The sequence below is a fragment of the Calypte anna genome, chromosome 3 (genome assembly GCF_003957555.1).
Source record: "Calypte anna isolate BGI_N300 chromosome 3, bCalAnn1_v1.p, whole genome shotgun sequence".
NCBI lineage: Eukaryota > Metazoa > Chordata > Aves > Apodiformes > Trochilidae > Calypte > Calypte anna.
The window spans coordinates 33,657,826-33,680,604 of NC_044246.1; the positions used below are offsets into that span (position 1 = coordinate 33,657,826).

A 22,779-nucleotide genomic window follows, 5' to 3' on the forward strand; every position below is an offset into this window, starting at 1 on the left:
AATAGAAACTAGTTCTGTGTTCTGCTCCTTCTAACAGGATCAGTATTTTATCAAGTGAACAGAGCAAAAATCTGTTCAAGTATTTGCATCAATCAGGCTACAAACTACTTAACACTGAAACCTCCTGATTCTGTGGTGTATTGTGTCACAGCAGGCAGTGGCTGCACTGTCTGCAGCCTCACTTTGACAAATAAGAATAAAGTTACTTGAAATTTCTCATCTTTCCTAGGCTGAGTTATCAGCTCATCATTTGTTCCTCTTTCTTGCCCATCTGAAATGAGTATCACTACAGAGATCTTCTTGAACCTCTAGTTAGAGCAACAGAGTACATTTCAATTAAAAATAGATAAAAATACTTTTATCAACATTGCTAGGAGCTCTCAAATAGAACAGCCTTCAGCACATTTACAAAAAATACAATAAAAAAGCCCAACAACTGCAAAACAGCCTCCCCTCCCCCATTTCTAGGTGTTCTCATTACAAAATAGTCACTGGAAAGAATGCCTCGTTTTCTAGACACTCAAGTCAGTCTGTGATAGTTTCAGGGGCATAGTCACCTTCTGAAACAGGATAAGCAGCAGCAGAGGATTGTTCTGAGGGGGTGTTTTCTTCTGTATTCCAAAGCCTTTTTCACTTGGTCTTTACCTTCTCCTACATAGTCCTCAACATTTTGCATATTTATCTCAATGACATCAAAGGTGTCCGCCTGCTCCTCCACGAGCAGAGCCACCTGCAGAAAGAGCTCGTGAATTTCCTTAATGCGGCCTTCTAACTTCACCAGCTCCTTATGACGTGTCTCAATCTCATTCAAGGCTGAGCGAGCCCCCTTAACATCTGACAAGAGATTCTCAGAGAAGACGTCCCACTTGCCTTGCTCAATCATCTCCTCAATCTGGTTGCCAGAAACATCTTTGCCCATGATTTCTAGCTGCCGCTGAATCCGAATCTTGCAGTTCTCCCGCTGGTTCATCTCTGCCTCGTTGTATTCAAACATAGCCTCCTGAAATGCATGCATGAGGTCAACATAGTGGTTCTTTGCTACCCTGGCCATGACAGACATAGCCCCATATTTTGTGATTGCATCCTCACTGAAATCTCTCATTATCTGGAGTTTCCTGTGGATGCTTTCTCCGCGGGCCTTGATGTCTCTGGCAATGCAGTTGGTGTCTCTTTTGATGCTACTCAGACGTCGCATGGAAGTAAGGAACCGCCTGTTTTGCCTTCTGAGCCGCTTGACATCCTCCTTCAGCTGGTCATTTTCTGTCCGGATGTTCTGTATGTCTTTATGAAGAATTTCCAAGGCATAATCAGTCTCATAAAGGAGAACATTTTGGGGTGAATTTTCATCATCTTCATTGTCAGAAAACTCTTGATTGTGTACCCTGGCGATTTCACGCAGCTCGTTCAGCCGATCTTTCATCCTGCCTGTAAAACAGAGGAACAAGAGTAAAGAAGTTTGAAGTGAATAAAATATAGGTATATATGGTTGAAAGCTCATAACTAATAACTACATCATAGTTATATCATAGGTAACTTAATTACATCAAAGATTATGCAAAATATCAGCTATTAAATTTGTTCAGAGTATTTGTTACAATGATGGATCTTGGATCCCAAACTCTAGTGCTAAAACATTCTTTTAGAAACTACAAAGCTTAGAAACTAAAAAAGTGCAGGGCAGAAGACAACAAATCCTGAAGACAAATCCAAAATAATAAGGCAATTCCCAGCACCTTAAAAATGCCAGTCTTTCATTTAGGGACAAAATACAAACTCTTGAGCAAACGGTATAAAGCTTTCAGCTATTGATATGTGTGGACGTGTTAAAAACTGAGTGCTTCCTACCACTGCTGACTAGAGAGATCTTGACCCTTCATTAGATCAACTGCCACAGATGTCAGGTTTATTTGGCTTTAAAACTCTATGGCCAGGTTTGTCTAGAGGCATTTAGACACTAAGAATATCTACCTTTCCTGTCTGGAAGTATCAGACCATATTGTAGAAGGCTGGAAAGGGAACAAACAAAGGCATATATATAGCAATCTCTGGATTATTTAAATCTCTTTTAATCACTGCTTCCGAGATGCTTTTCACCTGAAATGCAGATGCGGCTCGAAACCAGTCACATTGCTTGTCTGACTGCGTTTCTGACTCTAGCCAGCTTCCCTAGAACTGGTGATCCTCCCACTTCTAGTTTAGTCCTTGAACTGCCATGTGTTGTGATCAGCAGTTTATTTTTTGTAGTCAGAACCTACATTTAGAATCAGCAAACAATGATTTTATGACTTAAAAAATTACATTCCACAGCAGCAAGGTGTCATTCGTGTCAACTAAATCATGTGTGGGCAGAATTATGTTGCCTTTGTCCTCACCATTCTTTGAAGTTGGGAAAAACTACATTTCATCAGCCTTCCACAGAGAGTATGCTGAAAACTGCCGCAGCAACAATTACATTTTGGTTTTTGTGCTTGATAAAGGAAACACAAACAGAAAATGACACTGAGTAATGAACTCATAATTCTGTATGAATAGGTCTACCCTTCCTTCCCCCTATCCTCAAAAATGTTACTTGCAATTTGTTGTTTACTTGTCTTTCTCACCCACAACTATTTTAAGATATTAAAGTTAAAATGAGAGGAAATGGAGAAGCAAATACATGATGGTTCATAATATGAAAATACTAATTATGTAATAAGTTCACGTCTATACTAATTCTGCAGCAGCTCTGTAAAAAATATTGCTGTTTTTTTGAGTACAATATGATAGGTTAAGAAGTCAATCAACAAGAGTAAAGAGGTGTAAAGCATGGCCTCAGATTGCAAAACGATGTGTCCTACACACAGGAAAATTATGAAATTAAACACTGGGTTCTGTCCCATACTTCCAAAAACCCTCTGCTTACAGTCTGTATGTGCTGAATAAAAGTAGTACAATGTATAATTTCATATTCATCATTCAGTTAATGGAAATATATCTCATTTAATATGTTAATATTGTTTGTTCCCTCAGGGATTTCTCCTGTGAAATCCCTGGAAAACTCCATAAACTCGTAACAGTCTTTTGGGGGAGATCTAATAGCCCGGAGTGACTAAGGACAACACAGTTATGATGCCCACTCCAGACACTGAAGCAGTTCTTTGTACCTGGTACGTTCAGAAGTCAGCTCCTTCAGACTTTGGTCACCGCTGCAAGCCTCAGGCACTTTGCTGAGTAAGATCACGAAGTAACAAACCGGACATCAGTGAACGAACTCATGGATCAATGCCATTAGTGAGAAACGTGTCTCCAGTAACATGTACAGCATCACCCACAATCTCTGTGATCTGGTAGACCCAGCAGAGTCCAATTCTAAAATAAAACAGAAAGATCAAATTACAGTTGTACTGACAATCTTCAGCCTGGGGCTTCCCTAGTTCTTATCTCTAAAAGCCTACATTATTTGAAACTACATACCAAAACTTACATTAAAGGTGGGCCCCATTAGGATCTTTAACTCTGCACTGAGGACCTGAACCTGTCAAGGTAATGGCTCCACAGGCAAAATGATCGAACTTTTGTCCTAACAAATGGATGCTGTCCTTAAATCCTGATTTCAGTGTTATGCAAAATCAGGGACCATTTGACACCTTCATTCTCCCCAAGTGCTGTCTTTTCCTCTCTGTTTCTGAAGTGCATCTACTAGCCCCACTTCCTACTTCATCAGCATATTTTCAAGATCCTCTTCCTTCCTTAAATAAAGTGCCTGGACAGGACAGAGAACAGGAAGACCTGCCTGTGTTTCAGCACCGTACTAGGCCACAAACACCACAAATGGCAGAGGACACTTCTCTAGCTTTATGCCAGAGCATAATCACTTACCATGTAGGTTGCCATTTGCAGAATTTCGTGGAAGAGATCCGTGAGTTTCAAGAAAATGTTTAGATTTCAGCTTTCTTGAGCACCTTTAACTCAAGAAACACAGTGAATTTATCTGGAGGCATTTGCTAACTGCTGCTTTGAGAGACACATAATTTGGCAAAGCTTTAGGAATTTTTCATAAGGGAAACAGCAGGCTCCATTGCAATGCCACCACAGAGCTCTTTCCCCATTTCAAATTCCTATTTCAAACAAAGGATAAGCAGATATGCCCAAGAGAGGTCAATAACTTCCGAGCATTCCTTTGATCATGTCAGGGACAGAACTGACACTAAAGAGCTGAAACAAATGAGCGAACAAGCATGGGAGAGCAGGAGGGAACAGCCATTTAAGAACTTTCTGCTTAACAGATGATTATTTAGAAAAGTTGACCTCCTTTAGCAGATGCTGTTATTACTTGGGAAAGTTTACATTTACTGACATGGTGATAGCATTGTTTGTAATTATAACAGCAATATAGTATTAGTACATTATTAGTTGTTAGGGATAGCCTTAGCACTCATTCTTTAAAATAAGCATCAATCTCTTCCTTCATATATGGCCCAGTGCAGCAGAAGCTGGGCTCCCTGGCTAGAAAGCAGGTCTGCAGAAAATGACCTTGGTGTCCCGGTGGACATCAGGATGAACCTGAGTCAGCAATGCACCCTTGTGGCAAAGGAGGACAACAGCCTCCTGAGCTGGAGTAGCAAAAGTGGAGGGAAGTGACCCCTTGCATCTGACACTTGAGAGTCCACATCTAGAGTACAGACTTGGTGCTGGGGCTCCCCAGTGCAAGAGACGTGGACACAGTGGGGTGAGTCCAGGGGAAGCTATCAAGATGGTCAGAGGTGCTGGAAAACCTAAAGTATAAGGAGAGGCTGAGAGAGCTGGGAATGTTCAGCCTGGAAAACAGGAAGCTCGAGGGAGATCTTGTTGCTGTTACCAACTGTGTAATGCTAGGGTAGACCCTTCGTGGAAATGTACAGAGACAGCACAAGAGGAAACAGGCCCAAGTGGAAACAAAGGAAAAGCCAGCCAGCCAACAGACAGGGGGGAAATTAAAACAAACAAACAAAAACAACCTTACAGAAACACTGAAAAATATATCTAGAGATGTTCTGGAATCTGCGTCATGAAGATATTAAAAACTCACCTGGACACAGCCCTCAGCAATCTGAACAACTACTAACTACTGCTACTACTATCTGTGTGTGTTTTGGGGTGTGCTGGACAGGATGACCTGAAAAGGTCCAGTCAATATTGTTCTAAAACTCAGCCCTAGCTCAGAACTTCGCAAATTTGAACATGAGTAATAAATAATTGAATATGAATAGTTAAATGTGAGTTGAATATATATTCAACTACTTGCACAGGTTTATTTAAGACATCTGACACATTAGAATATCAAGATACCAGCTACTCTACTCTGAAGTAACAGCTCCAAGAGTATAAATACTTTAATTCTGGGAGTGTGTGTTTTAATAGACTAGCTGTCAGTGGGATCTAATTTTAAAATACTGTGTATATTCAAACATAAACATGTACTTTCACGTTTGTATTTAGGCTAGATAAATCCATTCTTGTAAAATCAAGTTCCTTCTCCAGTCCACCATGTTGTGTACACCCAAACACACACACACAGGAAATACAGGACAGGTAATGACCGCATTGGTTACAACTTTGAAGCCAGATAGACACCAAATGTAGTCAGCTGAGGACATACTCAGCACTCATCTCTTCATGTTAGCATGATACTTCTAGACATTAATCACCTAGATATTAATCACCACTATGACTGGCTTTCCCACGACGTGTGAGAAAGATGCAAGGTGTCCCAGTGCAGTAAGACTGCAGCCCCACACAAAAATCCTGGATTTCAGAGAGGGAAGGATATCTGCTCCGAAAATCAAAACTGTGCATAAATATACAACCCCTTCCAATTAGCCCCGTTATTATACAAACAGAATTTATGAACCACTGTAACACTTGCAATAACAGAATCTAGCTGTGAGAGCATGCTGTGTATAGCACTGGAAGCAGGTATGTCCAGTGCTGCACTAATATTCTGCTGCCTGTTCTCTAAGCAGAAACAACTTACCAAACTGGGAAGTTATTCCTATGGAAACAAACCAATTGCACACACATTTTGTTACAGGTTTAACATTTGTATATCCACATCACTGAGTCTGGGGACAAATGGTGAAATAAAGCAGCAGTTTCAGCACAACATCTATATTTCATCCCCAGAAGCTGTGAGGGAAGGCAGCGTGTGTTTCCTTCTTGCAGCATTCATAAAAGGCTACTTAATGCCAGTTTGTGGATTATCAAAAGTCTGCTCAGTAATCTTATCAGCCTTGAGCAGGACCTTACAAGATGAAGCTCATATCTCAGTTAAAGTGGCCTATTTGAGGAACAACAGCTATTTTGAAACAAGTTAAAAATAATTTCTATCACCAGTTCTTCTCCCCCTCAGAAGATAAAAAACCCTTTTCTGCTCCACTACAAACCCACGTGGCCCATCCTGTCTCTGAATGACATGGGCTCTTGGCTGCATGACACACCATAAATGTGACCTGAGAAACAAGTGATGAACAACTAGGAAATAACTCGCTCCTAGGCAGAATTACTTCATAGCCAAATGTGCATCAGCACATTCCAGTAACATCCCATGCTCCTTGTAGAGGATGAAAAACCTTGGACCGTCCAGCACACACCATTACAAGGCAAATAGTGTGCTGCTGTTGCACAAACATGCAAGTAATGTATAGGTAAAAAGAAGTGTTAAATGCAGCTGAAACCTTCATTTAAGAGATGGAGTCTCAGATTTAATCATCATTTTCCAGTATCTTTCTGTTTTGGAAACAAACATCTTAGACCAGTTTTAATAATTCCGCTTGCTATCTGTTGTCCAATAATAGATTTGATATTATTAATTAATTTGAAAAGAAACTATCATTTATAATAGTTTTCCTCTTTTCAAAACAGCTTCTTATTGACTGCTGGCAGTGAGCTAGTCATCTGTTCATACCAAATTCCCTGTCTCCCCAGTCATGTCCATCACTACTGTAACAGAAAGCTTCAATTTCTCAAGTCAGTCTTCTTTCTTTTTTGCATGTAATCTGTAAAACCCCAACGAAACACCAAAAATCACAACTGTTTGCCTTCTGGAGATGTTTTCAGATCACGCCTGCATTAACTCCAGTATTAACAACTACGGCAGAGATCAGCATTTCAAAATCTCTTTGTGGCCTCACTGAAGGGAAGTTATCTTCTCCAGAGTTTCTTGAATTGGGCAATGTTTAAAAATAGACAAAATGTACTCATGATTGAAACTACACCAGTTAACACAGAACATCAGTAATAAAGCTACAGAAATACACCAAGAAGCCACAAATGTATCTGATGACTACTAGACACTACCCACTTCAGGTTGTACTCGAGGCCTGAGTACAGCAGAACACCACCTCTACTTTCCATCACCCTATGAGAAGTGTTTGCAGTTGCAAATGTCTCGGGGCAGTTCCTCCCAAAAGCTTGCAAGAAGTGTCTCCATTTGTGCCAGAACAAGTTATTTATTGTAAGCTGGTATATGTGGTATATGTAGAGAAGTAGGGATGGCTCAGTTCATGCAAGCTCTTTCTACAGTAGTCAGAATCTCCAAGTCTACAGTGCTTCCTTTCCTACCATAAAGACTAGGAGAGGCCTGGGGGGAAAAATTAACATTCAAATAGTTTCTCACTTCTAACTCAAAGTAATAAGGCAGTAGTTGCTTGAATACTGATAGCTTTGGAGTTTAATTTTTGACTTGTCCCAGTTTCTTTACCAGTATACAGTCTCTTCAACATAATGGAACTCTAAATTTTTGTATGACAGAGTATTATAAACTCAAGAATCTAGGGTGCATCTGATACTTCCCAGGGGTTGTCAATAAGGTTAACTATCTTGGTGAATTCTGTAGAGTGGTTATCAGGTTTTCCAGACATCAGTATCAAAACTAGGTGAGGCTGCTGGCATGCATTAAGCACACATACAATATGTATTGCATTTTTCTCATATTTGTGATGAGACTCACCAAAAAACCCCAAGTTTTAACTTGTTACTACACATTAATGCATGCTAAGTAAACATGATTGAACTGGAGGGGACAGCTTGTTTTGCATAGTTTGACTGCTACAATTTACTAGATTGTCTACATTTTCACTGGAGACCTGTGTATTACCACTGACAAATTTTCAGTCCTGAACAGATTATCAAATAGATTCTGCCTGTCTTTCTGGTTTTTCTCACAGATCACACTAATGGGCAATTGTAACTAGATCTGGTTTTGTTTGGCCTGGGGGCAGCCTGTACCAGGGCTGTGGATGAAGAAGTTTCTCAGTCTTCAGTACACTGCCCACTAAGAAGTGTTAGGTCTTCAGGTGAATTTCTGGCACTGTGTGTGCTCCCACAGCTGGGAACTCTCTCCAGCAATCATCATGCTTCTGCATACAAACAGAAGTTAAGGACAGGAAAGGCTAATGCACACCCCGAATTTAACCACTTAGTTTTCCTAAGGATGCTGGAAACAGGATATATAATTAGCAAATGCAAATACTGAAAACCCACTAAATCCTTGGAATCCTTGAAACTTGCAAACTGACTCTGGCCAGTTTTAATGTGCACACCTTGCCAAAACCAGAGATCCATTACGAAGAGTAGATGAACATGCATGGGATTGTATTTTACCCAAGGTGTAGAAAAACAATCCTATCACTGCTCCCCATAAAGAGCCTTTCAGTACATGCAGTATGCTGAAGGCTGACTACTGCAGCATGTCCATCCTTCCTGCCATAGGCAAAACCAAGGTCTTCAGCCTGGATGGAGACAAGAGGAGCATGAACTAGACCTCCACAGGCTTGGCAATTTGTTAAAACAGAACCATACCACTAACATAAGCCATGAGACAGCCATCCATGCATTTCTTGGCAATTACTACAGCTCATCATCATTATGAGTCACTGTGTAAGGAACCCAGGCAACACACTCACAGGCTGGGCTGTCCCTACAGAGCCCTGAGTATATACATTATCCAATTAATCACCTCTGCTTCCCCGAAACACATTGGCTCAGCGAAATAACTATGTACATACCATATTTATGTAACTACTATTGCTGTCACACAGTAGTATTTATAAGTGATTAACATCATGTTGGCATCTGAGTGGAAATACGGGATTGCATGTGATCATCAGTCAGAAGCAACATATTCTGCAGACATTTTTAAATTAGCACAACAGCATTACTTTTTAAAACAGATATATTTAAAACTTGTAATACAATGTTACAATCTGAGATTAAGTATGCTTTACTTTAAAAAAAATCCCTTTAGGGTTAAATAAGGGGTGTTTTATTAGTATTTGTTAATATGGTTAGTACGCATGAGGCTCGGTTCTGGATCCTGCTGCAAAATCTACACAACTGTAACTGGACCAAAATAATTTCGGTCAGGAAATAACCCCACAGCCACCCATGTATGCTCACAGCCTCAGCCTCAGGACATGTCAGGCACTGGCAGGCTTTATGCTAGTTACTTTATACTACTTAGCAGCCCATGGGTGTTTACAGGCACATTCAAAGTACCAGTGAAGCTGAGATAAGATATAGATGTAATTAGGGACACACTGACCAGTAGTACTTAGACAAACTGATCCTGACTGGGCACATCCAGAACTCAAGCAAGCTTTATTCTTCCTTTCAAAAACAAATGATCTGACACAAACAGGACTCAGAAGAAAGGCACAGCAGGAAAAATGGCTGAAGCATTCAGTACTTTTTGGCTTTTGTGAGTGCGTCAAGAATAATCTTGGCAATTAACAGGTTAACTGTCATAACAGATAAGGCACACATGATAAGCCTTCTTAAGTGACATTATGTGACATCAGTCCCTCTGTGATAAACTACAGAAATCCGCTCTAGATGAGAAGTGCCAAAAACTTTGCTTGATAGGGTAGATGAGATAGAAAAGACATTTGACACAATCAGCAAAAGCTACTGAAACAGATGCAGAAACTGAACTGCACCCTTCCTCTCAAGCAGAGCCCCCCTGATCCTCAAGATGGGATTCCCAAGAGCCAGCCCAAGGCAGGAGCTGTGCTGCTGCTCCCTTGGAATGATGTTCCTGACCAGAAATGGCTCATATACAGGCCACATCTCGGGGGCAGACCAAAATGGCAAGTGTAACCAGAAATGGCTTCTCTCCAAAACTTGACAAAAGTGGTAACCCTGCATTTGGTGCTGAGTATGAGTTTAATGGATCAAATTAACATTTCCCAAGTATTTTCTGCACTGTGCCTTGTCAGCCCTGCACTACAGGGATTAAAGAGTCAAGAAAAATTGATGGACCAGAAAAAAATATAATGGCAAGTGTATCTGGTCCAGCACATTCATACTTGACACAGCAATTGTCTTCTCACTGTCAGAACTGGTTTGGAATATTCCAACATTACGATGGGTTTTTGTTACACTCAGAGGTAATCCATATTTTCCATTAGCAGCTTGGAGAGTGGAACCAAATGTGAGCCTGCACGGTCTCCAGGTGACATGAACTGGAGGCGGGGGAAATGAGTGTATGGTGGCAGAGGGGAGAAGAAATTATGAGAATCTAAGATGATCTTGAGAAGTAAGAGAAGTCCTAACAAAACCAAAAGGGAATTCAATAGAGACGAGCCTGGTGTGGTGTATTTAGAAGAAATCATTCATACAGATAGAAAGTAGGTAACACCTAGTTTGGTAGCAGGAAATCATCGGGGGGGTTATAGCAGATTGCAAGCTAAAAACCAAGTTCACAATACAGTGACATTGTGAGAAAAAAAAAATAAAAAAAAAGCATGTCTTGCATCAGAGATGGCATGGAATGGACTGGATTTACCCTACTTGGCATAGGTAAGGCCTCATTTGGAATAGTACATCCTTCTGCTGTTACCACACTAGGAAAGTCAGAGCATACTAGGCACTGTCTCCAAGTGGTTTAGAAAATACAACCTTGGAGGAAGAGGAATTGAAGGAATTATGCTCATTTCATGTAGAAGATGTGGTGGAGAGATTTAGGACTCCAATGTATAAAAGGAGTTTGTTCAGCACTCTCCCTCCCAGTCTTGCTGTGTGTCCAGCACAGTGTTTGTGCTCACACAGGCCTTCTTCCCATGCTAGGGAGCAATTTGGGTGACTCTTTAAACCCAGAATTCTCTTCCCTCTCTCCTGTATCTGCACCAGCAGCAACTACCATTTGTTCATTTGGAGCAGATCTTGGTTATTGTGGTAGTATAATGGAAAGTGTCAGACACAGACCTTAACCCACAGCACCCAAAATCTCCAAGACTGTTACATACAGTTTTGTTCCATAGCATCATGAGGAGATACTGTTATCCTATGATCCCCATTTTAATGTCCCAAGAGATCTTATGTACCATCCTTAGTTTCTTCATGAAGATCTCATATCACAACAGAGGTAAACTTGCAGTTCTAGTCTCACTCAGCTAAAACACCAGATACATTTGCCATGTGACTTAACATACATTTACAGTTTCAGAGCAGTGGTCATCCAAGCCAATCAGTGAAAAAAATAACATGAGAAAAAGGTCAGCAGAGGTGCTGAGCATCTAAACCATCCTTTCTTAAGGATGGCCTTTAGGCTGTTCATCTGTTAGACTTTTGGTATATTTAGAAAAAAAAAGAAAAAAAAAAAGAAAAAGTTCCACTCATCTTGTAGTCTCGCCACGTCCATACAACACTATCTAAACAGTGAGTACCACCATTGATAAGGAAGAAACATCCTTCAAACTCAACTTTCATTTAAAAAAGCCATATATTGTCCTTTTGATCCCTGACATCTTAAAAAAACAGCTCCTAAAATACCATCTAAAGAACAAGAACAGTAAGTGTGAATGTCTGTTTTAGGCCAGTGTTATTCTTCTAGTCATTTCCTTTCCTGGTATCTCATGGTTACATGCAGTTATCTCTGACATACCAGAGTACTAATTCTTCTTGGCAGGGAAGGAAATGAGTACCAATTAATCGGAAGCAATCAAAGAGCACTAACTTTTGCACCCACTCAAAGATCTGGCTATGATGATGCCCAAGAAAGGAGTGACAGCTATTATGTTTTGCATATAAGCTCAATTTTCTACAGAATCTGCTCTGGAGCTATTCATAACTACATCTGAGCACTATGAATGAAATGTTAATGCTCGTTAAAGCAGACAAACAAGGCAGCTAAAAATGCAGGCACCTCTTGGGCCTGGACAAGGACACTTACATTGTAAAGTGCCTCTGGCCTTCCCTCATCTTGCGAAAACCCCAGCCATCCTTTTTGCGGGGCCAGAGCTACTCAAAGGCAGCGAAGGCACCTCCGGAACCAACATCCCGGTCCCCATCCCTTGCCGTCCCTTCTGCCTCCAGGCTTCAGCCTTCCCCTCATGTCTCAAACAGGGCGGATCCCTTTACTCTTACAAAAACTCCAGTGCCAAAGCGCTCGGGGATCCCCATGGCTCCTCCTGCCTCGCCGGCACCGGGCACGCATCAGCACTCCCCCCGACAGCAGGGGAAGGGACGACCTGACTGCCACCGCCGGAGCCCAGCATCCGGTCCGGCCCGGAGCTGCCCTCTGTCCCGAAGCAGCTCCGGGCCGGGTCAGCGCTCGGGGACTCGGGGTGATGCTTAGCGGGACCCGCGGTTACGGCAGGGATTCTGTCCCCGAATCCGACGGCGAAGGTGGCTAGCACGGCCGGTTCCCTCAGCAAATCTCCGTTTCGTCCTCCCCCGTCCCGTCAGTACTCACCCCCGGCAGGGCAGGATATCCCGGCCCGTCTGGCTCCCGTCGCGCTGCTCCCCCGGGTGATTCTGCCGCCGCGCCGCCCGCGCCGTCGAGGCAAGCGCGGGGTGCCCGAGCATGGCCCCGCCCCCTTCTTCTCGTCTCGCCCTCCTATTGGCTGAAAGGCGGGCGTTATTTCCATATCCCCGCCCCTACGCGTCTGTCAATCACCGCAATGGCTGGGGGGGGGGGGGTTTCCACCGCCTCCTCATTGGCCTCCGTCCCCTCGGGGTGGTCCCCGGTCCACACCGCTCGCTACCGGAATGGAAAGTCCGTCCTGCGGGTGCTGAGAAGTTAGAGTGGGCTGAAGTTACTCGTTTCTTTGCCGCGTGGACAATCCCTGCCCTTTCTGCCCCCGCCTCCCCGACGGGAAGCGGGGGTTTCAGACCCCTGCGAAGGGGTCAAATCCCGGGAGCTTAAACCCTTGGAAGGGGTGTAGGGGCCGCGGAGGAGGGAGCTGAGGCCGGGTGCCACCACCCCTTCTTGCTCCCCACCGCCCCAGTTCAGCTGTTCGGTGCGGCAAGGCGTGTTCCGTCCTGCTGGCTACAGACGTGCGTGATGAAATATGACGTCAGAGGAGCGTATGGGAACGTAAATGAAAAGAACTGCTGCTCCTTAGCGTGGGCAAGAGATGATGAACTCCTGGCACAGTGTTTCAGGCTGAAGGTCAAATTTAGACCATTTTTGGGTGGTGACTTTGACTGTTCCTGGGAAAACATCACCTTCCTCATCGTTCTAACTTAAAAAAAAACCAAAAAAACCCCAACAAACAAACAACCACCCCACAAAACAACCAAAAAGCAACCAAACAAAAAGCCCCCAACACCATAGAACTTTGATCGTGCAGTTGTTACTACACACTAAAACCACGCAGATGTAAGCCACACAAGTACTTCTGGGGGTTATTACATCCTTATGTTACAGGAAGTTTTTTGTTTTCTCAAAAATTTATTTGGGTGTACATGTATAATCAGAGATACTTTGAAGTAGTTTTTGAAAGGTAGAAGTTACTTTTTTGTTGGTGACACTTAAGAGCTGAAAGAACATTTGTACTTTCCTGAGCCATTTTCAGTTATAAGGCTTCAAAATTTTGGTTACATTGCATTGACCCCATCCTTCTGCCATGATGGAGACTGCTGGGGCGACGTACAAAGCTCCCTCCTTATTTTCTATGCTGCTGTTGTTTCAGGAAAAAAAACCTTAAGCAGCAGGTACATACTTGAGGCTTTATGGTTAACAGTCAGTTAAAAATATATCTGATATACTTTCTAGGCTCTTTCTACTTGTACGAAAAGTTTAAAAAAGACCATACTGCAGGGTCCTTCCATGTGGAATCATTTTGCTCTTAGACCTTGATTGTGGAGCTGAATTTACATAGATGGGTCTCATCAGCCCTCTAAGACTGCCTGAAGACATTGAATTATGAGTGGGTTTTCTTTTTCAAGCTGCTTCTTTATGAGACCAGCTGCACCACCCTTAAGTCACGAGGAGGTGGCTCTCTCTTTGCCACTGGACCACAGAAAGCAACCAGGCCTTCAGTGTTGTTAATCAGTGAAAGGAAGTACTCCATTTACAAAGATCAAGAGACAATTAATTAGTGTTGAGAACACTGATGGCAATTTTTTTTTTAAAGAGGTTGAGTAGCATAAAAGGCAATAGTTCTAGAGGCAGGAATCCACTTCTCTTTTAGTTCCTTTTCTCTCATAAGAGCTTTTTTTTTCCCCTTAAAGATTTCTAATTCTGGCCCAAATCTTGAGTGATGGCTTTGGATGAGCCACATTTTACTTCCAGTTTCCTTATCTCTGGAAAGAGGAAAGGTGTAATTACTTTCAGTGCTCGTAAATGTGTAGTGCAAAGTAACATATAAATAAAATGGAGCCTTATGTACATTAAAATACCTTGAGAATGTCCAGTAGTTCAAGGACAGTTCACAGGGCATAGGGACAGCCTGTGCCAGGGATACCCTGCATCTCTCTGCTTTGGTGCCTGATGCTTCTAATCAAGGCGCCTACCAGGATAGTCACAAAATAGCCTGACCAAGTTTCTTCCAAAGCCCAAGAAATTAGCAATTACATGGATCCAGACTTCTCTTTGTTACTTCTTAGCAACAGCTCAGGGTATTTGAGTTCTGGGTGTCGCAGTTTTGGGAATGAGCAGTTTCACCGGGCCAGTTATAGTTACACTTCCAACTCCTTACGCTAATCTACTATATAGAAATACCCCTCTATTTGGCCTGAGTTTGCCCATGGGTACAGAACACTTTGCAGCCCTAACACCTGTACTAATTTAAAATGTGGAGTTATATTGCTGTCAGTCTATAATAACTGACACTTGTGAAACTTTTAGCTAAAGATAGAGCACATTGCTGCCAGTCCATTTTTGTAGCACAGAGACAGCTCCTGGATGCATGAGAAATCCACATAGGCTTTTCTGGATGTGCAGTACAAATGAGCCTCTTTTAAGCTAGAAAAGGTCTGATGTAATCTAGCACACACTGATTCAATGAAATGACTGTTTCGTGGTCCTGGACAAATAACTTCACATTAGTACCAACTTTTTTCTTTTTAACCTCATGGATCATAAAGTTCTTCTGAAATAAATTGTTTTCTCTGTTGCCAAGGTGAGGAAGGGAGACAATGAAAGCCATATGCTGGGAAATTCTTTCACTAATTTACTAATTTAACTTAATTTACCAGCAGTCTTCAGCTGCAGTTCTTCCACCTTGAGTGAAGTGCTTGAGTACTCCAGTTCTTCCACCATCAAACACTCCTGCTCTGAGTCTTTTATGTTTCTTTGCAGCCTTTGACAAAAGCTACTGACATTACAGAACAGCTTTGTCACTAAATGTTGCTGACATAAAAAGATCCTCTTTGATTTCACGAGGAACAGATTGCTGCAAGGAATTCAGAAACCAAGCATCTCCACAGCTAGCTGAATCCACCTTAATTCTGAGTTGAAGCTCGTGGAGTTATTTTGATATACAAAGGATAATGTAGTGTCCTATGTATTTGGTCCTGCAAATGCTTTCCTTTTTCCTCGTGAACCACAGCTTGGCACTCGAGCACGGCTTTGAAGGTTCATTACCCATACATGACTTCTTAAAGAGATGCAAATCTAGTTACGGTTGTATTGAATGCCAGACTGGATGGATGGGAAATAGCCTTGGGACTTCAGTTGACTCAGGAGATGACAGCAGGTGCCAGCATGCTTTATTGAGCTAGTAACCAATAAATGAATAAATCAAAACTATTTTCACATAATGAACTTAAACAAGCACAGATAACTGGAGCTGATGGAACTGTGCTGATTTCTGGGAGCTGAAGGCTTGGCTGATTATCAAGTAAGCCACTGGATTTCTCTGCTGCTGCCACAGCTTTCGAATGCAGAAGTACAGTCTATGTATAACATGACAAGGATGCTGTCACATCAGCTGGCCTAATGGAAAGTATTACCTAGCCCTATTTCTACACGTCAGTAAAAATGTGTATCCTAAGTCCTGTTACCAGACATGAATAAGGAAACCCTTCTGCACATTTACATGCCTGTGGATGAGCAGCAGTCAGCTTCTGTGCTATAGGGACCACTTTGTAACCCAGCAGAGCAGAGACAAGGGCATCTTTATGACAGTCAAGAGAGAGCAAAAAAACTAGGCCAGGAAGATTCATAGCAGGCATTCAGATTTGAGAACAGGCCATGTAACAGCAGATTCTAGCAGCAAGTCCATACTGGCAAAAAGCTACTTACCCTGTTTTACCCTCATCACTGCTCTCTGAGCAGAAAATGGCCAGGCTGTTTATCAGGTATGATGGGAGATGTACCCAAGGTATAAGAACATTGGGAGGCTAGAAGTCTTTGAGGGCTTAGAAGGGTGTGCTAAAAAATAAACAGACCTTCACAAAGGTGAACATTTCCATAGCTTTTGGGAGCATCCTTTTCAAATCATTAGTCATTCGGAGAAAAGGTATTGTTTTCTAAAATCCACCAAGTTTTGATTAAATAGAACCATTCTATCCTAGAACTGTGCAAGCTTTACACAGCCATGGTGATGGATAACCTTATTCATGGCACCAGTGCATTTCAACAAGAAATATAACAATATTCACCCAGAAAGGTGAAATATTCCCATAAAGGAATAGGGAGCCTACACAAATGACACAGCATGTTACTTTACCATGCAGGTTACCTGCTCCTGGAGGCATGCAGCACAAAGGGAAACTTTTCAGGTGGCTTTGTGGGTAGATCTAAATGCTTCATAGCAGACTTACACAAGGGTAGCATAGTAGTGATGTGTTGCAGATCTAAGAAGAAAACAAATAGAGTTTTTGTTAGTTGAAGGTGAGGGAAGAATTTTTGGGGATCATTTAGCTCAGAATACCCATCCAGAGAGCAATACATTACATAGCCCACTCATGATCATTGCTGCCCAGAGTCCTCCATGAATGGCAATGGTATACAGGTGTCACGGTTTAACACTGACCCGGCAATTAAACCAAATAACAGACGCTCTCTATTAATCTCTCTCTCTCTCCTTGATAGAGAAAGGAGAGAGAATAAGGGAGAGAGACTTATGAGTTGGAAACTAAACTACACAACTTTAATGAAACAGTAATGGTAAATAGGGAAAAATTACTAAATATATACAAATATACAGGAAAATGGAAACCACATTCCTCCCCCCTTTCCCCCAATAAACTCTCACGTCACCACCGAGGCTGTAGGGCAGCCCTGGGAAAGTCCAGGCTGGACTCCTGGAGTCGGCAGCAGTCGGGAACTGGAGGCAGGAACACACAGATATGGGCTGGCACGGATCAGGACCACAGGCACACGAACAGACAGGATCCTTCCAGGATGCCGGGGAGGAAGGGAAGCAGGAAAAGATCTGGCTCGGCCCACGTGATGCCTCAAATTTATACTGAGTGTGACGTATATGGGATGGAATACTCTGTTTGGTCAATTCTGGCATCTATCTTGTCCGTTCCTCCCTAAAGGAGGGTTCAGGTGGGACCTCTTTACTCCTTCTGGAGGGTAAAATGTTTTCCTTAGAGCTGATAAGAGTCCTTGGCTCTGCATACCAGTCTCTAGCAGTAACTATAAACATCAAGTGTTATCAGTCCTAAAAGCACACACACTGTATGAGAAACTTGCTGTTAATTTCAGCAAATGCAACTACTTACAAGGGACTTAGCTAAAAGCAAAAGTACAGAAACAGAAAACCACCTTTATCCTGGCCCAAACCAGGACAACAGGCAAGTTATAGATGATATAGTAATAGCATGACAGATTTCCATGCAATGAAACAGTTATTGCTAATGTTCACATTTCATAGGGCAGTATGTTAGCTAAAAAAAGGTAAAAATTAATAGCACATGTCAAACTAGAGGAGTATTTGTCAAACTACTTTCAAAACTTGTCTGAGAAAAGTGAAGGCTTATATTTTAGCTTTCAAACCTGTCTGTCGACTGGCAAGTGTCCCAGGATTCTGGAACGCACCTGCTATCAGCCACACTTCAGACCTCATAGTTAAGAAATGACAAGGTAGAAAGCACTGGGGGCACAGAATAGCTTTACTGTAATGCCACTGGAGCCCCCAGGTCTCCTCCCATTTATCCCAGTCATGCAGTGTCTCTGTACATGAAGCACTCTGCGTGGAAGTGAGTAATGCAGAAGGGCAACTCCATCCCTGCACCACTTTCATAAAGGTACCAGCTTCTGGTGGATGCAGCTGCCTCAGAGGTTGGTCACACAGAGATCAAACCCCACCAAATCTGCTGGAATCCTGGGCAAGTCCCAACCACTGCCAGCCCTGCCTGTCTGGCTCTGCACATGGGGACAGTGACAGCTCAGAGAGAGACTGAAGCAGCCAAGGGGCGCACTCAGCTTTTTGTGTGCATAAACTCTTAACTTCCAATGAACTGACTGTGCATCCATCAGGATAGAGCTGGGAATTGGCATGGTCACAGAGATCCTGTAACTTCTGGATCTTTGAAAGCATCAGATGCTGACCTTTTAATTTGCACAGTTTATAGCCAAATGAGAAAACAGATGTAGAAGTCCCAAAAATGATGGACCAAAACCAGAGCACAAAGCCTCTATTTCAGTTACCAACCTAGAGAATAATTTGGTCTTAAAAATGGGGTTTATATATACACCTTTTACAAGTAGCATCTCTGTGTAGGTTGTGTGTTACTATGGCAGATAAGGAGTGCTGCACTGCTCCTGCATACTCAGTTCTTATTTCTTCCTTGTATGTTCAGCTTCAGCAATGCAACCTGTCCTGGTTGTGCCTTGTTTTAAAGCTGGATAAATATCTGCAAGGAATAATTCAGGTATGGATGATTTTAACTTGAGGTGGGGAATGGATTAGATTACTTCTTCAACCATATTTTAGCCTCATTTTCTAAATATTATAAAAATGTGTTAAGGTGCACTTACAATACAAAACATTAAAATACTCTAAAACATAAGACCACAGCTTCAGATGGTGTAAGTTCTCCAAGATTCAAGTCAAAGGCTGAAAGTGTTAACAAGTTAACAAGTGTTTCTTGTTAATATAATAAACAGTTACAATGACATGGTTACATTTTGAGATATTAACAGAAAACCTAGTATTGATATATTAAAAATATTGTAAGGGAAATTGGGTAGCTATATTTTTTATTCTGAGAAGTGAATTCCACATTCTTTTACTGAAAGAAAATTGTTTCTGGAAAGATACGTCACCTCATTCACATTTGTTCCACATCTAGGAAAAGAAGCCTTGCTTCTTGGCCAAGGTAAGCAGACAGTACCCTGAGAGAAATGCTACATAGATGGAGAGTAAGCATAGAAAACAATATTACACATGCTTATGCTACATGGCCTTGAACCACTGGGTTTACTGGATACCTGATAGCTGAGAATGCCAGTGTTATGCAGGTATTAGTAGGAAGGATGTTAGGTACAGTTTCTGTCTTGGATAATAATTTTTAAAGGCATAATAAATAAAAGAAAAACAAGCTAACATAGAGCTATGCAAGAGAAGATGCTACATAAATAATAATCTAATGTCCTGCTCATATTTAATGCTAACTCTACAGCATATACAATTTCTGTAAATACCAATTTGGTGTGTATTTAAAATAAAGTATAACTTCACAAGGTAATTTAACAAGATAAGCCAAATAAATCTAATAGCAGAATTGTATAAAAAGTCACCAATAATCAGTGCTCAGAATTCATCTAGGGAACAGAATCTATACTTCATTTCCATTGCAAATAACACACCAAGTATCTGCATACCAATTTTCGTATCCTCCCTACCTGAAGATAGCAAGAGACAGACACAACAATTTTTGAAGAAAAATCTTTCTATTATACGATATAGCAATAAAATTCTCCATGTTATGCTTGAGCTCTTGCCGTATCTGCAGTTTTAGTGACAGTTAAATTGATTCCATCTAAGATAGCCCTTCTTCATACAGTTTTCCTCCCTCTTCGTTCCTCGGGGGGGGCGTGGAGTGGGGGTAGTCAGGTCACCCACTCAATTGATGATGTGCAGTCCCCTCCTTTAAACTCTATAGTAAACATGGTATGGAAAAAGATGCACTGAGATGAGAGATACCCTATATTTCCATCTCCAGCCACCTTGGAATATACACTTTTTGTAAGGTTATTCCATTACCTACATGGCTCTATTCTTCTGTCTCCCTCTGACTGGATTCTCTGCATAGGATTTAGCCCCTTGTGGGCCACAAAGATCAGAACTGCTCTTGCAAATCAAAATCAAAGCACATTTGTGGACCTTCTCTGGTCAGTGAGAATGTATGGACATGAGGTTTGGAAACCTTTGCAATGATCCCTCTGCTGCCTTATGTTTTGCTTACTCTTGGGAGAGAGCATCAACATCCTTGTTGATGTAGAGCTACATGGCCCAGAAAGTACATTACAGGTATAGGAAGAGTGTCCTTTTCCCCTTTCCCCCTTCCCCTTTCCCCCTTCCCCTTTCCTTTCCTTTCCTTTCCTTTCCTTTCCTTTCCTTTCCTTTCCTTTCCTTTCCTTTCCTTTCCTTTCCTTTCCTTTCCTTTCCTTTCCTTTCCTTTCCTTTCCTTTCCTTTCCTTTCCTTTCCTTTCCTTTCCTTTCCTTTCCTTTCCTTTCCTTTCCTTTCCTTTCCTTTCCTTTCCTTTCCTTCCTTTCCTTTCCTTTCCTTTCCTTTCCTTTCCTTTCCTTCCTTTCCTTTCCTTTCCTTTCCTTCCTTTCCTTTCCTTTCCTTTCCTTTCCTTTCCTTTCCTTTCCTTTCCTTTCCTTTCCTTTCCTTTCCTTTCCTTTCCTTTCCTTTCCTTTCCTTCCCTTCCTTTCTTCCTTTCCTTTCCTTTCCTTTCCTTTCCTTTCCTTTCCTTTCCTTTCCTTTCCTTTCCTTTCCTTTCCTTTCCTTTCCTTTCCTTTCCTTTCCTTTCCTTTCCTTTCCTTCCTTTCCTTTCCTTTCCTTTCCTTCCTTTCTCCTTTCCTTTCCTTTCCTTTCCTTTCCTTTCCTTTCCTTTCCTTTCCTTTCCTTTCCTTTCCTTTCCTTTCCTTTCCTTTCCTTTCCTTTCCTTTCCTTTCCTTTCCTTTCCTTTCCTTTCCTTTCTTCCTTCCCTTCCTTCCCTTCCCTTCCCTTCCCTTCCCTTCCCTTCCCTTCCCTTCCCTTCCCTTCTTCCCTTCCCTTCCCTTCCATTCTTCCCTCTACCTCTACCTCTACCTCTACCTCTCTCTTTTAGTAATAAAGTCAACAGTTTTAGAATTTCCATTATGATGAGGATTCAGATGAACTTGAGCAAGTCCAGGAGAGAGTCACCAAGATGGCTGGAGGATTGGAGTATGTGTGAGGAGAACCTGAAGGAACCGGGCTTGTTTAGCCTGGAGAAGGAAAGATTCAGGAGACACAGCAGCAGCCTTAAAGTACTGACAGGGAGATTGCTGATACAGGTGTATGGCAGGAGAATGAGAAACAACGCTCATAAATTGAGACAGAGTGAGTTCCAATAAGATATTGACAAAAATTTCCCACTATGAGGGCAGTGGGGCATTGGACAAATGATTGTCAGAGAAGTCATAGAATCTCTGTTCTTTGAGGCTTTCAAGACCCAGATGGACAAAGTCCAGAGAGGTCAAAAATCAGGTTGATTCTTCTTTGAGCACCAGAGTGGACAAAGTATCTCCCTGAGGCCTCTTCTAACCTGTGATTCTGATGTGGTCTGAAATCATCAGCTGTAGAGGCCAGGCACTGAAAGATGCCTCTAAGTAGGAAGCCCTTAAATACCACATCCCGCATAGCAAGAGCAGCCATGTTCCTGTTACCACATGAGCAGAGTCTTAAGATAGGCTCATTAGCTGGCTCTTCATTACTCAACATTCTCACTGCACCACACTTAATTTGATTCTAATCTTGGTTACCAATCAACTAAGCTTATTTTCTAGACATTTGATACTTCTAGTGATACATACCTGCAGTTCAACTGTTTGCAGCTTTCTTTGAAAACAACTCTGTCTTCATTTAGGCATCATTACAGTTCTGGGCCCCCCAGTTTCCAGTTCTGGGCCCCCCAGTTTAGGAAGGATATTGAGGTCCTGGAGCAGGTCCAAAGGAGGGCAACCAGGCTGGTGAAGGGACTCGAGCACAGACCCTATGAGGAGAGGCTGAGGGAGCTGGGCCTGTTCAGCCTAAAGAAGAGGAGGCTCAGAGGAGACCTCATCACTCCCTACAACTCCCTGAAAGGAGGTTGGAGCCAGGTGGGGGTTGGTCTCTTTTCCCAGACGACTTTCAACAAGACAAGAGGGCATGGCCTTAAGTTGTGCCAGGGGAGGTTTAGGTTAGATATTAGAAAGAATTTCTTTACAGAGAGGGTGATCAGACATTGGAATGGGCTGCCCCAAGAAGTAGTGGATTCTCCATCCCTGGAGATATTTAAAAAGAGACTGGATGTGGCACTCAGTGCCATGGTCTAGCAACCACAACAGTGGTTCAAGGGTTGGACTCGATGATCTCTGAGGTCCCTTCCAACCCAGCCAATTCTATGATTCT

The 22,779-nt window shown here is 42.2% G+C and overlaps 1 protein-coding gene across 1 annotated transcript; it reads right to left on the reverse strand.

Annotated features, from left to right (window-relative positions):
* Positions 1 to 304: 304 nt before the first annotated feature.
* On the reverse strand, positions 305 to 12,769 carry STX11 (syntaxin 11). The gene is made up of 3 exons (XM_030448053.1): positions 12,710 to 12,769; positions 3,144 to 3,348; positions 305 to 1,425 (listed from the first exon to the last, which is right to left on the reverse strand). The coding sequence occupies exon 3, from the start codon at positions 1,418 to 1,420 to the stop codon at positions 554 to 556; it is 867 nt and encodes a 288-aa protein (XP_030303913.1). The 5' UTR covers positions 1,421 to 1,425; positions 3,144 to 3,348; positions 12,710 to 12,769; the 3' UTR covers positions 305 to 553.
* Positions 12,770 to 22,779: the final 10,010 nt, after the last annotated feature.